This window comes from Microtus pennsylvanicus, chromosome 13 (genome assembly GCF_037038515.1).
Source record: "Microtus pennsylvanicus isolate mMicPen1 chromosome 13, mMicPen1.hap1, whole genome shotgun sequence".
NCBI lineage: Eukaryota > Metazoa > Chordata > Mammalia > Rodentia > Cricetidae > Microtus > Microtus pennsylvanicus.
Window position 1 is genome coordinate 48,540,316 of NC_134591.1, and position 17,570 is coordinate 48,557,885.

A 17,570-nucleotide genomic window follows, 5' to 3' on the forward strand; every position below is an offset into this window, starting at 1 on the left:
GTAACCCTTCTGCACACACCTGCAGGTACTGGAGTTACAGATGTGCACCACCACATCTAGCCCTCTCTGTGCTCCACTCATTTTGTTGGCAATATTTCCTTTCTTCACGACTTTTATTGCAGGGTTCTTAATATTTTAATATAGCTTTATTCAAAGTTTAGTCTGGGTTTGCCTTTCCCCCTCATTTCTCATCAACATCCCTCTTCTACATACATCTTCCAAACCAGTTGTTCTCTTTGCAGCAGTGCTAGTGAAAATAACTTGATGTTTTTTTCTGGGCCCTGTAACTATACAAACACATGAGTGCTCCGCATAATGTGTGATCTAGGGAAATCTTTGTTTTAAAGTCTTTTGAGGCCATCCCAGGCTAAATACTGTCTTTTAAAAAAGAAAGGTGGGTGGAGAGATGGCTCAGTGATTAAAATAAAAATAAATAACATTTTAAAATCTTTAAAAAATTGCATTTTACAAAAAAAAAGATTTTCAAATTCTACTTTAAATTCTTTGGATAGGACCACCTTAGAAAATCTACTTTATTTTATTTTTAAATGCCTTTTTTTTTTTCTGAAATGGGGTTTTTCTGTAGCTTTGGAGCCTGTCCTGGAACTAGCTCTTGTAGACCAGGCTGGCCTCACACTTACAGAGATCTGCCTGCCTCTGACTCCTGAATACTGGGATTAAAGGCGTGCGCCACCACCGTCCAAGCTTAAATGACTTTTTAAGTGTATGTGTGTATACCTGCATGAGTTTATGTGTACCATATGCATGCTTGTGCCAGAGGACGCAGAGAGTATTGTATCCCCTGGAACTTGAGTTATAGGTGGTTGTGTGCCATCTGATACAGGTGCTGGGAGCCATCTCTCCAGCCCCACCTTTTTAGGTTTTTGTTTGTTTGTTTGTTTTTGAGACAGGTTTTCTCCGTTAACTTTGAAGCCTGTCCTTGAACTAGCTCTTGTAGACCAGGCTGCCTCAAACTCAGAGATCTGCCTGACTCTGCCTCCCAAGTGCTGGAATCAAAGGTGTGCACCACCACTGCCCAGCCCAGCTTTTCTGTTTTTTAAATAGAGGTAAATTCTTTGAAATTTACATAGATTTTTATTTTAATAAATCATTAAATAGTAAACCAAAAATGATAACATAGTTAAATAATTAATATTTTACATTGAAAAGAATTATCATTTATTTTGTCTTGTTTTAAAAAAGGTTAATCAACCAAAAGAGATCCATTAAGCTATTTAAAAACATTAGCTACTTATAATCCTTATAGATTGTGAACTCTCATCTAGATTATCATTACACAAAATAGAAATTTTTTCTATAAATACACATTATTTTCCTCATAATTTCTTTTTCCTTTTTTAAGGAATCTAGGTATAGGTGCACATGTGTCTAGGGTGTCATAGGGCCTAGGGTCAGCCTTTCATGTTCTTCCTCAGGAGCTGCACACCTGTGTTTACCATTATTATTAATTACTACTATTGTTCTTATTGACCAAGAAGAACAAGAAATATTTTGTAGATGATAGGAATTTCAGATTAATACATATATGAGTGGATTAAAGCCTTACGCAAGTGTCTAAATATTCATTGAAGGAACAGGAAACACACAGAAGAAACATGGAACTATGGATAGTAGCTTCCTCTAGAAAGGATTTGAGATATCTCAGGAAGATAATGAGGTGACGAGTAAATATGTTTTGATGTTATTGATGCATATAACACAATTTAGCTGTTTAAAGTGTACAACCCAGTGGTTCTTTGTGTGTTTAAAATGTTTTTGAGACAGTCGCTCAGTGGGACCTAGGGCTCAGGCTGTGAGTGAGCCTGAGGGATCTGCCTGTCTCCGCCTTCCCAGTGTTCCTATCACAGGTGCACATCACACGTGACTCTTACTTGGGTGCTTGGGACCAAGCTCAGGTCCTCATGTTTGCAAAGCTAGCACTTTACCAGCTAAGCTGCTTCCATTGTGAGTCCATAGAGAACTTTATTGTATTGGGTCATTTTTCTCAGAATACACGTGGGCTTTCTAATTGTTTTGTTCTGTTCTGACAACACTTCAAACTTTGTTCTGTTGCAGTCAACGCACCAGTGGACATCCTGATACTCGTAGGTTGTTTTTTCTTCACTGTATTTAATTTTATGTATTTTTTACATTTTTTTACTTCTTTCATTTATATACTTTATCAGCTGAGCCATCTTTCCAGCCCACTTACTTGCATCTTTTATTCATATTTTTAGCTGCATATATGCTAATAGCAATGTGCCGTAGATTCCTAGAAGTAAACTTAAAATTTTTTTATTATGTGTGTGCGCAGGCGCTTGTGTGTGCATGTGTGCTTGTGTGTGTGTTCCTGTTGACCACGGTATGCATGTGAAAGTCAAGAGTTTACAGGAGTCAGTTCTCTCCTTTCACCATGTGGGGCCTGGAGAAGGTCATGAAGCTTGACGGCAAGCACCCTTGGAGCCGTCTCACTGGCTCTCCAGAAGTAAATTGTGAAGTCAAAAGAAATGTTTATCTAAGAAGTTCAGGGATACCCAGCCTTGAGCTAGAACTGTAGCTCAGAGGTGGGGCCCTTGCCCAGTCTACAAAAAGATACCTAAACTTGCTCCTCCTCTGGCATTCACAGTAGTTTTGGTATTATACTTAATGGAGTGGGCAAATGAATTGGATGGGCAGATTCCTTAGATTACAATTCAGTTTCCATCCAATATAAGTTATGTAGCCATGGAAAAGCAGCCTTATTGATAATTATATTAGTTGACTAAAACTAACTAGATTAGTTAACCATAATAGTACCAATTATAGGGAAATAAAAAGTCAAAATATTTAGGGAAAAAACAAAAAGAATCAACAACAAAACAAATAAAGGAAATGTTCCTCACTCCAGTACATATTCAAGAAAAGTGAAAAGCCCTGTACACACGCTGCTGTGGCGGCACAGCCAGGAGATGCAGGGAGAGGGGAATCAAGCTGGGAGCCAGCCTGGCTGTAGAGCGAGGCTTAGGTCAGCTAGGACTACTTAGCAAGACACTATCTTAAAACAAGAAGACAAAATCAAAATAAAACAAAAAAACTCCGCGCATAAATGTCCATAGTAAGCCGGGCAGTGGTGGTGCATGCTTTTAATCCCAGCACTCGGGAGGCAGAGGCAGGCGGATCTCTGTGAGTTCGAGACCAGCCTGGTCTACAGAGCTAGTTCCAGGACAGGCTCCAAATTCACAGAGAAACCCTGTCTCAAAAATAAATAAATAAATAAATAAATGTCCATAGTAATATAGTTCACAAGAGGCCAAATTATAAACAGCCTGGTTCTCCATCAGCTTGATAGATGGATAAACTCAGTGGTCATAACTATACAGTGGAATATTCAGCACTCAAAAGCATTGATAAATGCTGTAGTTAATCTTAAAAGCTTTGTGTAAAGAGAAAGAAGCCAGACTCGAGTCTTAGTTCTGTCTGTATGAAATGGGCAGAATCAGCAAAGGCAGAGATGTTAGTGCAGATGTGTTAGTGCGTGCCAAGGGCAGGAGAAAGGGGTGGTAAGGAATGACCGTGAATGACACAGAGACTTTTAGGGTTTGAAAATGTTCTGAATTAACAGCAATTATTGTTTCATATTTTGTGACTATACTATAAACTTCAGAATTGATAATTTCTAAAGTTCATAAATTACCTCTCTGTTTGAAGAGGAGGGAAGACTTTTGGTGTTTGGAGTTTAGTTTTGCTACTTGTCAAAAATCTTTTTATTTTGTGTTCATTGATATTATACTAAAGTCTGTGTGAGGGTGTCAAATCCCCTAGAGCTGGAGTTACAGACAGTTGTGAGCTGCCATGTGAGTGCTGGGAATTGAACCTCGGTCTCTGGAAAAGCAGACAGTGTTCTTAACCACTGAGCTATTTCTCCAGCCCCTTGTCATACAATCTCAACAGGTAACTGTAATGTTTCAAGTTTTTCACCTGTAAAATGAATTTTAATAGTATACTGTTGACCAAGATTTCTGTTCCACCAGGTCCCACGTCTGTTTAGTCCCAAATAAACACACAGAGGCCTACACTAAATATAAACTGATTGGCCTATTAGCTCAGTATTCTTAACTCTAGTAACTTATATTAGTCCACAATTCTTGTCTGTGTTAGCCACGTGGCTTGGTACCTTTTTCATCAGTGAGGCATTCTCATCTTGCTTGCTCTGTGATGACTGTGGACTGACTCTTTCCTCTTCCCAGAATTATCCTGTTCTCATTACCTTGCCTCTACTTCCTGCTTGGTCACCTGCCTCTGCTTCCTGCCTGGCTACTGGCCAATCAGCATTTTATTAAACAAGTACAAGAAACAAATCCTTACAGGGTAAAACCATTGTCCCACAGCAGTATACACTTCATGGAATGGTAAAATTCACATAAATTCTGTGGCATAGGGCTAAAGAGATGACTCAGTGGTTAGGACCCCTTGCTGCTCTTCTGAAGGACCCAGGATCAATTCCTAGTAGCCAGAGGATGGCTCACAACTATGTTAACTGCTTGTAACTGAAGCCTCAGGAAATGCAGTGCTCTCTTCTGGTCTCCATGGACACCAGACATGTAGGTGGTGCAGACAAAACACGTACACAGCTAAAATAACTTGTGGTGCAAGTGTCTTGCAGACAAGAAAGAACCAGTCAGTGTTAGCTCTTGTTCGTTGCTATTTTGTTTCAATGTGGCCAAGCATGAGAACTTCTGACTAAACTTCATAGAAAGCATCTTGTGAAATATGCTCAGTATTTGGTGCATGAAGCTCAGGGTATGCCTCCGTCTCCATTCTTACTTGATGTATAGTGAAATAGGAATAAAATACATTGATTTGAAGTATATGAATAAAAAGTATGATTTGAGGCCATTCAGACTTCATGTGTCATGTGTGTGTCACTTTATGAATACTAATCTAACCACCTGTATGTCCACTTTTAAATTTATATGAATGAAAGTGGGTCTTAGTAACTAAGGATAATGACTTTCTGCACCGAGTAAGTCTTGTTACTTGATTTAATTGTATTGTTAGAAAATGTAAGTTAAAAATCATCTCTAATAACTAGAGTATTTGAAATTTGTTACTAAACTCTTCCACCAGCTTTGTTGATTGCTTCGTTGTTTGTTTCATGCGTGTTTTGAATTGATACAGATTCAGCGCTTATTAGAAGCCCAGTCTCTAAATTCTGGCTCCCCTAAGACCACCACTGTGGAAGACACTGTGAAAGCGGCAAGACAAGTGGAGCTGGTTTCCATGGAGGCACAGTCTTCGCCTGGCTTGCACATGAGGAAAAGTGTGAGCATCGCTGTGAGCACAGGTAACTTTAGTTTTTAATGCTTCTCACGAGTGCCTGGAAAGGCATGGAGGAGGGGATGAGGAGATGCTTAGTACATTGCCTGCCGTTCAACCATAAGGATCTGAGTTCAGCCCCCATGTAAAAAGCCAGATGCAGTAATTACATCTGTAATCCTAGTTCTGGGAAGACTGAGACAGGAGGACCCCTGGGGCTCTCTGGCTGGTGAGTCTTGCCCAGCCTGTGAACTGTAGGTTCAGTTCTCAAAATACAGGGTGGAGAGTGGTGGAGAAGGGACCTCTGCTATCCATATGTATTTGTACATATGTGTTCACACCTGCATACACACATGTACACACTCACATATACCAAAGGGGAGAAAGTGTAGTGTTTTCTGTCTTATAAACTTCTATATTTACTGTATTGCAGTTTTTTTGGTCTGGTTTGGTTTGGTTTGGTTTTTGTTTTTTCAAGACAGGATTTCTTTGTGTATCCCTGGCTGTCTTGGAACATTCTGTATACCAGGCTGGCCTCAAACTCACAGATATTCACCTGCCTCTACCTCCCAAGTGCTGGGATTAAAGGCATGCACAACCACTGCCCAGTTCCAAAACAAATTAATAGTCATTTGAACTAAGAGACTTTTAGAAGCATATTTATTTTCTGTATACTTAACTTTCTCTAAAGGTATAGAATAGGCAGGACCTAGTGCAACTTTTTTAAATGCTTTTTTTCAAAAAAAAATGCGAATACAAAGTTAAACCTTGATCTTAATGGTTTATCTCATGAAGTCACTCAGAGTAGAAAATGTTTTCGTGGTGGTGCATGCCTGTAGTCCTGGTGCTCTGGAGAGTCTTGAGTTTGTGGCCAGGTTGGACTCTATACTTTATATCAAAAATAAAAGGAAAGGAAAGGAAGAAAGAAACCATTTCAACTTACATTTTTTTATTTCTTGAAACCATTGCATTAAAAGTTACATGTATCATGGTACAAAAGATTATTTGAGGTAGTATACAGATGAGCATCTTATTTTTTAAATCTATTTTTTTAGACTTATGTGTGTGACTTTTTTACCTGCATATATGTATGTATGTTCATCAGCTATATGTCTGATGCTGGCAGGGGCCAGGAGAGGTCGTTAGATCCTGTGGAACTGGAGTTAAGGATGGTTGTGAATCACCATATGAGTGCTGGGAACCAATCCCATGTCTTCTGCAAGAACAAGTGCACTTAACCAGTGAGCCTGTTTTCCAGCCCTAATTCATTTTTCTTATGTGTAATAGAAAAGGAATGACTAGCAGATCAAACCCGTGACTTCACAGAAAAGGTGAAGCCAGGCAAAAGTAAAGTGGGTTTACGTAACAAAGTATAATGAATAGTAGGTAGGCTGGCTCGGAAAGCGTGCACAAATGGCTCCTTGCGTTAGAGAAGCACTGGCGTTTGTTTTTGTCTAAGCATGTATGTGTTTTATATGCATGTGTGCACACGTGTGGACAGGTGTGCTGAACCTGGTAGGCATGAACAGATGCCAGAAGTGGACATCAGTCTGTCTTCTCACTTGCTTCTCTGCTTTATTTTTTGAGACAGAGTCTTTCTTAGACCTGAAACTTGCCGTTTCAGGTAAGGCTGATGGCCAGCAGGTGGCATTTACATGGGTAATCGGGATCCAAATTCAGGTCCTCATGCAAGCAGTTCACACACTGATCTGTCTCCTTATCCCCAAAGCACTTGATCTTTAAATACCTGCCTGCCAGTGTGTGTACCTTGTACACCTCTAACACAGTTTCTTAGGACACTCTACTTAAGGATCAAAACCAGAAAACCTATGAATTTACAGATCCCTTCTTTTGCATGTGTACTGTTTTCTCCTGAGGTATTTCCATTTTACTTTGAGACAGACTACCACTAATGTAACCCACATTGGTCTTGAACTTGCTACATAGCCCAGGCTGTCCTCCATCCAAGATCCTCCTGCCTCAGTTTCTTGAGTGCTGAATTACGGCGTGCCACTGTACCTTAATTTGAGAAGCAGAGACTGCTCTCGAGCAAGCAGGACACAGCATATTCCCTTTCCCTTTGCCACTGGTTTTCTCTCTTCCTGCCCTTTGCCTCTTTCTCTTTGTGGCATTGCTTTTTAAGGTAATTTGAAGCAGTGTAATTTTGTTAATGTAACGTAGATAGTCTTTACAAGCTTTTACATTTATTCTTTTTTCTAGTTGAATCTTTATTCTAGTATCTGAACTCATTTAACCTCCAGGTGCTAGCTTGTTTTGGAATGCAGACGGTGGTGATCAGGAGCCTGACTCACGGCTAAAGCAAGATGACACCAAGATTTCCAGTGAGGACATGAACTTTTCTGTTGATATTAATAATGAAGCTGCAAGTCCTCCTGGCAGCGCGTCTTCATTAAAAGCAGTTGACATTCCCAGTTTTGAAGAAAGCACCGTAGCTGTGGAAGAGTTTAATCATCTGCTTCCTGAGTCTAAGTAAGAGCCTTTCATTAACTGTTTCACCCTACACACACACACACACACACACACACACTCATACACACATTTCTTTTTTGTAGTGCTAAGGATTGAATATATTTTATATTTGGGGTTGTGTGTATGTTGTTTTTTTGTGTGGGGGGAGTCGGTTGTTTTTTGTTTGAGACTGGGTCCCTATGTAACCCTGGCTGTCCTGGACCTCACTATGTATAGACTGGCTTAGAACTCACGGAGATCTGCCTACATCTGCCTCCTGAGTGCTGAAATTAAAGGTCCATAACCCTTTGCCTACCTTAGAATGTGATTTTTACACTTATATACATAGTATAAATAAATAAATCTGGCAATCAAAATTATGACCTCATAAACTTTTTGTGGTGAAAACGTTTAAAATGTGCTCTGTAATTCTGAAATATAGAAATCACTATTATTTATTTTAGTCAGCAATATGTACATTTTCTTCCTCTTTGAGAGATTGATATATTTACTATATTTTCATTAATGTCTATGTAATAAGTGTCAGTATAATGGAGAATTTTCAACTTTCTTCAACTATACCCATATATTAATCTGAATGAATCAACAACATCCAAAGAAAGCTTCATCATTCTCTGTACTCAGACTTTACCTCAGAGATTCTGATAATACAGGATTCCAAGTGGCAGTGCAATTACATTTGAAAGCAACAACTAAATACTTACATATATCATTTTATATGTTTAATAGATGAACTGACTAAATACAGAAACAAAACAGAATTGACAAGATGGTAATTTTTGTTGTTGTTGTTGTTGTTGTTGTTGTTTAGTTTTGTTTTTCAAGACAGGGTTTCTCTGTGTAACAGTCCTGGCTGTCCTGGAACTCACTTTATAGACCAGGCTGGCCTTGAACTCATTGAGATCCACCTGCCTCTGCCACTCAAGTGCTGGAATTAAAGGCATGCACCAACACCAAGGGCTAAAATGGTAAATTTCAAAACACAGTATATAGTGTTTTGTTAAACAGTTTTCACTTATATTTGAAGTTTTTCCATTATGAAATTTTCTACTAAATTAGAGTAATTTAGATACTCAGTAAATTTGGCAAAATAGAGCAAGTGTTCTTTGAAATAGTATGGGACAAGCAGCAGATTTTTTTTTTCAGGTTAAAAGCCTTGTGATACTAATTAGTATTCTAAACTATTGATTATGTAATAGTTAAATTCATGAATATGTACTTCTAAAAAGCTAAGAGAAATGTGTTTTTATTTTATAACACTGTTTTAAATCAAAGGTTTTAAATTAAAGGTTCATATGAGGAGCAGTTTATTTAAAACCCTTTTTTGCATACATCTCCCCAGCAAAATTGAATTCCTGGGCCATATTTATTTCTCTGTCTTTGCCATAATATCTCCCCACGTTAACCATTCATTCATTCAGTCAGTCCAGGTGACCTAGAACTTGATATGCAGCACAAGTTGGCTTTGAACTCATGATCTTCCTGTCTCAGCCTCCTGAGGGCTGGGATTATAGGTATACACTACCATGTCCAACTCATGTTAGCTTCTAAATAAATGTTTCCTGACAGAAAAAGCCCCAAGTCTGTATACATTTTATTTCGAAAAATCTTAGAAACTCAAAGAACGAAACGTGATTTACCTATTATCTGTCTTGAATTAATTCTCTTTTTTAATTAATTAATTTTTATAAGTGAATGTTTTACCTGCATGTATGTATGTGCATCATGTGCTTGCAGAGGTTAGAAGAGGGCATCGAGTCCTTGTAGCCGGACATTTCTGTCCCACCTGGTCCCACAGCTGTTCAGTCCTGAATAAACACACAGAGGCTTATATTAATTATGAACTGTTTCCCTATTACTCAGGCTTATTACTAACTAGCTCTTGCAACTTAAATAAACCCATTTTTTTTTCTTTTTTGGTTTTTCGAGACAGGGTTTCTCTGTAGCTTTGGAGCCTATCCTGGAACTAGCTCTTGTAGACCAGACTGGCCTCAAACTCACAGAGATCCGCCTGCCTCTGCCTCCCGAGTGCTGGGATTAAAGGTGTGTGCCACCATGCCTGGCTTAACCCATAATTCTTATCTGTGTTTAACTACATGGCTTGGTACTTTTTCTTGTGAGGTATTCTCCTCTCTCTTCCTCTGCATCTGGCCAGTGACTACCTCTCTTCCTTTCCTCTTCCCAGAATTCTCCTAGTCTGGTTGCCTCTCCTATACTTCCTGCCTGCTATTGGCCAGTCAGTGTTTTATTAAACCAGTATGAGTGACAAGTCTTTACAGTGTACAAGAGCATTATCAGCATTATCAGCAGGTCCTCTGGAATTTAAGTTACAGATGATTGTGAGCTGTCGTGTGGGTGCTGGGAACCACACCCAGGTCTTCCAGGGAAGAGCAGCCGGTGCTCTTAACCACTGACCTATCCCTCCAGCCCCTTCTTTTACTTAATTCTGTAATTAATACTGAATACTTTCTAGATTTAAGGTTTTCAAATCTGAAAATCTCCAATCCTTTGATAGTTTCTAACTTCAGAAAAGGAACTAATTTAACTGATTGGCTGAAGCTAATTGCTTTTTCAGAACAATTAATCAACTTTATTGATTGTAACACCCAACAAGATGTAGATCTAGTCCCCTTTTTTTCAGCATATAATATATTGATTTAGAATCAATACTATCTCTAGGCCAGATGTGGTGGCACTTAGAATAGGAGGCAAGACAGTCATGAGCATAGGCCAGCACAAACTAAATAGAAAGACCCTGTCCTAAAAAGAAATCATTCCCAGCTCCATGCACGGTGGACTTGTGTTCTCTGCATCCTGGCTGACTGCCGGCTCATGCTGTGGCTTTCGCTGCTGAGGATTCATTGGTTGCACTTAGCTCTCTGTGCTCTGGGCCCCCTTGAACGTCTGCTAGATCAGTCTTTGTGGTGTTGGAGCAGTCTCTGAAGATAAGTCTGTTGGCTGTGCAGCTTAATTGGTTATTGATCACTCTTTCCCAGTGGAAAGTATGGTGTACGGCATCTACTTACAGCAATTTTATGAAGCCATGCTTTGGATGCTTTTGGAGGTACTGACATTGGAATCATCTGTTTCATTTTTGTTGTCATCTTACATTTTTTGAGGTTTAAAGTTTTTCGTGTCATTTTTTTCCAGCTTTTGTTTTTATTTACTAGTTTAGACACCCAGCTAAATCTTTTTAAATTCTTGACCACATGGTGTAGCCCATTGATTATGAGCACGCTCTGGTTTGAGCTTCCAATTTGAGCCATAGCGATGTGGCCATAGACTGCTTTCACAGTCTCTGGTTGACTGTTTCTCACCTGTGAGACGGGAATAGTAAAGGCATGTGCTTCTGAGGTTATTGTGAGAATTAAGTGAGGATGTATATAAAATGGTCAGAACAGTGTCTGCAGCTCTGCAGCCAGCGTTTAGTGGAAGGTAAATACCGAGAAGCTGTTAAAGGAGAAGTGATGTGGCTCACTGTTTCAGAGCTTTCAGTCCTCGCAGCTGGCTCCATTGTGGGCCTTTGGTGATTCTGACACACATGGCAGGGCCCAGCTGCTCACCTCATGGCAAGTGGGACGCTGCTGGACACAGAGAACCTGAGCCCACGAATAGGCTTTGTCCTTCTGATTTTCTTCACCCTGACCCCCTGGTGCTGTCTACATTCAGGGCACCTAGAAATGTGCTTTAGGGATCTCCTAGGGGTCCCTCAGGCCAATTGGTGGGCAAGACTACTAGTACAGTGTCTAATCATGCTGGCCATTGGCTAACACTGGAATAAGACAAATTTCATAGCTGACATGGCTGCTTCCTTAGAATAAAAACGGTGTGGCCCTGGATGCCCTAAAAAGAAAAGTATAAGCCAGGCCACCCTTGAACTTGTGGCAGGTGTGAGCCACCAGGCCTGGCTTTTGGATGGCAATGTTTTTGGGTTTTGGTGTTTGTTTAGTTTTTTTTTTTTAAAGGTAGGTTTCCTCTGTATAGCCCTGGCTATTCTGGAACTCTCTGTAGGCCAGGCTGGCCTTGTGTGCACCACCACCACCCATCTGGATGGCAGTGATTTTTGGAGAGACAGACAAACCTTAAAGGGTACATTAGAGGGTTCAGTTATTAGGTGAAGAGCTACTTAGTATGATTGGTTGCAGTCAGATGTTTGGGGCACAGTGTGGGGGAACAGGAGTAGATGAGGAAAACTCACAGTCACAGACACCCCACTATATATAGCAAGGCCTTTTTAAACCTGCAAATGATCCCTTTCACCTGAGAAATTTTAGCATGACTCTGGATATATGTATATTAAAAGGGTATACAAAACATTTAGTGATATAGAAACAAAATATTATAGTAATGAGATGGGTGTGGTTGCTTTATGTAAAGAATTAAATCTTGGCAGAATAGTTGATACTGTAGGAGACAGAACCTTCAATTTATTTATTTAGAGACAGGTTTCTCTGTGTAGCCCTGGCTATCCTGGAACTTAATTTATAGACCACATTGGCCTTGAGCTTAGAGATCCACTGGGATTAAAGGTATAAACTACCACACCCAACATATCTTCAACGTGTTTAAGAGTTGAGTGTTTTGATTTTTAATGGTCAGTGCTGAGAACACCGCTGCACATAAACATATAATATAAAATGACAAATATATTTAGGGTCATTTCAAAATCAACTCTTCCAACACAATACAATCCAAAAATATACTAATTTAATACTTACACGTTGAAGAAGGATAATAAGAAAAGTCTTTGTTTAAACCATTATGTTTCTATAGGAACAAAACCTTGTATATACAATACAAACACTGTAGTTTATAACATACAATAATCTTAGATCTGAGCCACAGCATTTCAACAGCTTCTGTTGGAGTATCGAGGTGTGATGAGTGTGCACAATGCAAAGTGCGTGTGATGTGTCCAGAACAAAGACCTAAGTGAGGTCACGTGATCGAGAATGGGCAAACACTGCCAGAAACAACTCTGATTTTATCTTGGGATGGTTGTTAGCCACTTAGAACTCTTGTTTCTCTTATTTCTGTCTCCTATGGGACAAGACTATGCCCATGGGGGTTAGAGAGATGGCTGAGAATTTAAGAATTCTTACTGCTTTCTTGAGGCTCTGAATTGGGTTCCCAGCACCCATGTTAGGCAGTTCACAAGGGTGTGTGACTCCAGCCCCAGGAGGATCCAGTGGTGGCTTTGACCTCCACAGGTGCCCATATACACATGCACAGACCAACACACACATATACACATAATGTAAAAATGACTCTTTGGTGGCTCAGGCATTAAGAGCACTAACTCAACTTGCAAAGACCCTGGTTCTTTTCCTAGCTCAGACATCTAACAATATCTAGAATTCCACTTCCTTGGGCTTTACCTCCTCTGGCCTCACTGAACCCTTGCATGTACATGGTGCATATAAACTCACACAGGCATACAAACACATAAATAATTAAAAGATTCCAGTCCCGTGCCACCATATCTAGCTGCTTCTCTATTTTCTGAAAGAGCCACAGGCTAGTGTGCTAACAAGAAATGAGCTTATAATGCTTCTTTCAGTCATTTTATTTTTTTTAATTTGAAGGTGATAAATGCTCTAAATAAAGTTGAAAAAAATAAAAGCATAAAGAAGAAATGCTATCAACTAAATAATGTGATTAATAATTGTGGCTTGTGAACCTTGAGTTGGCAAGGATCAATTCTATTTTAAAGTTCCAAGTGAGCAAATTATACGTATATAATGTTTAGATATCCTAAAAGGTTTTGCTGCACCAAATGTAGACGATATCACCTTGTTTCTGGCCTTCAATGAAAGTCATCTTAATTGGGACAACATAATAAATTGGTAACAGGTAACTTAATAAAACAGTACTGTGGTCTGGTTTATGAGCAGCCTGTCAAGACGATGTTTATTTGCCTTGCTAAGAATTGAATATACATCTGGACAGTGGTAGGAGCGGTGGTACACACCTGTAATCCCAGCACTCAGGAGGCAGAGGCAGGCGGATCTCTGAGTTTGAGGCCAGCCTGGTGTACAGTGCAAGTTCCAAGACAGCCAGGGCTACACAGAGAAACCCTGTCTCAAAAAACAAACAAACGAACAAACAAACAAGTTCAATTGTACCAAGTGCTGCTTAGGTCTTACTACTTTCTTCCCTGCATGTCCTTTCCAGCAATACTTCAGAGCAGAGAAAAGAACCTGATGTGCCTGTGTTCTTCCCAAATGCTTTACTGGCTGAGAGTGTGAGCATGTGCTTACAGACTGAGTCAACAGAGGGAGCCAGTAACAGCGCTGAATCACCAGAAGGACCAAGAGTTGAGCCTGACTTTCCAGATAACCAGAAAATTTACCAGGACTTGTTGGTAAGTGTAGCCCATTTGATCTTTTGTGAGGTGGTTATATGATATAGGAAATACTCGTTAAGTTTTCCCTAGGTTTAAATTGATTGAAACCTTGAAATAGAATCACTTTAGACATATTTAACAATATGTAATTTTTCAGCTTTTCATAAATTTTGTAACTAATTGTAAGCTTTGTAGTCATTAGATACTTAGCCAGAAAAAAAGAAATATTTATTTTAAAAATATAAGTGTTACTATTCTGCTAAATTCCTTCTATAGTTGGAACTAGGGGATAAAAGACAAGCAACTTAAGTCTGTGAGGAATTTGAAAATAGTGGAATATTTATGATACTATTAACTAATTTCAGTGCGGGTAAGCAGATAATTAATAAACATTTAGCTTAGTTTAAGAAAGGAGACTATTAAAAAAAAAGAAAGGAGACTAAGCTAAGTAGGTATTGTAGCAGTGTAGTCTGTGCCTTTGAGAACAGAGGGGACATTCTAACAGAGACACCATTGGCAAGCATGATGGGTTGAGAAGTATAGTAAAGCAAAACAGAATAAATAGATCTTTTAGCTAACATAGAAGGTGAGTGGGTTCTTCTTTCTTTTCTTTTTTCTTTCTGTCTTTTTGTTTTGTTTTGTTTTTTTGAGACAGGGTTTCTCTGTGTGTAACAGAGCTGGCTGTCCTGGAACTCACTTTGTAGACTAGACTGGCCTCAAACTCAGAGATTCACCTGTCTCTACGACCCGAGTGCTGGGATTAAAGGTGTGTACCGCCACCACCTGGCTGTAAGTGGGTTCTGAAGGTTCACTTCCATCCAGCTGGAAGACTTGGAATGTTTCCCTGTGTGCAGCTGGTGATTAGGTAACATATGAGTGAAGTTCTGCATGGTCATCAGCACACAGTATGTGTTGTTTGCCCTCTGGGTCCTAAACTGGTGCAAGCTGTATGCTAGCTCGAATGTCACGAATTCATGGTACCTTAAGTCACTGGTGTTTTATAGAATGTGAAAAAGAGCTTAATTGCAAATCAGCAAGAAAGTCTGTTTTATAACCCAAAGAAGCATATTGCCAACTTGCAAGTGCGTGATTTAAGTATATTAGTAATTTTTTATTTTGCTTTTTTGTTTTATTGTAAAGTTAGAGGCCAGAGGACAGGTTTTACTATGTACTGCAAGCTAACCTTGAACTTGTGACTCCTGTCTCAGCCTCCTGAGGACTGAGATTATAGGGGTTAGCTCCTAGACTTGTTATTTGTTAATAATAATTTTTATTTCATTCTTTAAGAATTTTATACAAACCAAGTGTGGTGATGCACTCCTTTAATCTCAGCACTTGGAAGGCAAGAGTCCGGTGGATCTCTGTGAGTTTTTGGCTAGCCTGGTCGATATAGTGAGTTCCAGGATAGCCAGAGTTATGTAGTTGTCTCAAAAAATCAAAATAAATAAGTAAAGAACTTAATATAGGTTCATGTTCATCCCTCACTCCCGTCTTCACGGTTGGCTTTTAAGTGGATCTCCTCTTTCCTGAAAATCTGACAAAATCATTAGGATGGGCTCCTATTTAAAAGTAAACAATAGGCCAGCTGCTGCGGTGGCTCATTTCTCTAATCCCAGCACTCAATGGGCAGAGAGGGGTAGATCTCTACCAGCTCAAGGTCAGCCTTGAAATTTTGTCTCAAAAAAAATAGGAAGGAAGAAAGAAAAGACAAAGAAACTTGTATAATTGCAAGAATACTAGACACTTTATAGAATTTGACAAGGTAATATTTAACCTTCCTTGTGGCATTATCCTAAAATCTTAAGGTTGAGGGCTAGAGGGGGGCTCGGCAGTTGAGAAAGCTTGCTCTCTGAGAGGACCGGAGGTTGGTTCCCAGCACCAGGTCAGGAGGCTCACACCCACTGATAGTCCACCTTTGAAGGCGCCCACGCGCACACAGACATACATATAAATTAATGAGTAAATTATTTTTAAAAAGACCTTAAGATTGTTAGTGATTTTTAAATTTTTTAATTTTTATCCTTTTAATTTTTATTCTTTTTTTTCCCACAGGGTAAAGTGAACCACCTACTAAATAACTCCTCCCAAGAAATTGACCAACTACCTACCAAAGCAGTAGTTGTCAACCATGAATGCACCAAGACCCAAAATACTCACCATGTAAGGAAAAAAAAGCACAATTCAGGACTGGTAGACAAAGACTGTGTGCTCAGTGCAACTATTAAACAGCTAAGGAGCCTGGGAGTGAAAATTGATTCCCCCACTAAAGTGAAGAAAAATGCCCAGAAAGTGGACCATGCCAGGTAACTTGAGTTTTAAAGGATGAATGTATGGCAGTGTGTTTGCGTACTCCGGGATGGCGTGTGCGTGCCCTTATGTCTGCTGGCTTGTCATTTGTTGAGGGCCCGCTATACTGGAATGCAAATATCATCTTTATATTTTCCAGTCTTGTAGTGGGATGAGGTGACATAGAAAAGTCACTTGAGCATGGTTGCTCTATTGATTTATTCTTTTAGTGCTATCTTTCCTAGATAAAGTTGTCAGCAGAATACTGGAAAAGAGAAATGAGTTTTATTGGCGGTCTGAAAGTCTCCCTGGAGGTAGTGGAGATGTGCCAGTTCCCAGTGTTCAGCCATACACACTGCTGGTAGAAAGCATGGGTGTTCCTTTGGCTGTGTGCAGCCAACTTCAGACACTTCGTCCAGATTCTGCTTTACCAGAGACGACCTCAGCATGTATACACCTGTTAAAAAGAGGTTATGAGCGGGTTTTCTCTTCGGCCACCAACCAGCCCCCAAATCACGGCACAGAGACTTATTAGTTATGAATGTTCAGCCTTATCCTTGTCCCATTCGCTCTTACAAATTAAAATAAATTAACCTGTTTCTTTTCATCTGCATTTTGCCTCGGGGCTTTTTACCTTTCATACTGTCTGTGCTACTCCATGTCTGACGGGAGCTGCCTGGTTGACTGACCCTGAGGGTCTCCCTTTCTTTCTCCCTCATTCTCTCCTCCTACTTATTCCCTCTGTCCACCAGCCCCACCTGTTCAGCTTTTTATTAGACCAGTCAGGTGCCTCAGCCAAGCAAGGTAAAACAGTAACACACCTTCACTAGTTAAACAAATGTAACACATCTTTGCCTAATTAAAGTAATATTCCACAACAAGGATAAAATCTGGAAATTAATAAGTAAGCTAGTAAGTTTTCTGATAATTACTTTTGTTACTAGAAAACTAACAAAATTTCTTAGTTTAAAAAACAAGTGTTTTTTTTTTTTGTTTTTTGTTTTTAAAGCAGTATGGGGCAATATAAGATAAAATACAAAAGCTATTGTTCCCTCAAACTCTTCAGTCTGTCTCATTCATGGTTACTTTAAGCATTTATTTTGTATTCTTCCAGAACAGTTATTTGGGTGAGGGCTGGGAACTGAACTGGGTC

The 17,570-nt window shown here is 39.6% G+C and overlaps 1 protein-coding gene across 1 annotated transcript in view; it reads left to right on the top strand.

Annotated features, from left to right (window-relative positions):
• Positions 1 to 17,570, top strand: part of Stil (STIL centriolar assembly protein) — a 50,745-nt gene that overhangs the window by 30,525 nt on the left and 2,650 nt on the right. Inside the window, exons 13-16 of the mRNA XM_075946043.1 lie at positions 5,158 to 5,323; positions 7,557 to 7,785; positions 13,960 to 14,149; positions 16,184 to 16,434. Coding sequence (XP_075802158.1) covers positions 5,158 to 5,323; positions 7,557 to 7,785; positions 13,960 to 14,149; positions 16,184 to 16,434 — 836 coding nt within the window. The remainder of the gene's footprint in view (positions 1 to 5,157; positions 5,324 to 7,556; positions 7,786 to 13,959; positions 14,150 to 16,183; positions 16,435 to 17,570) is intronic.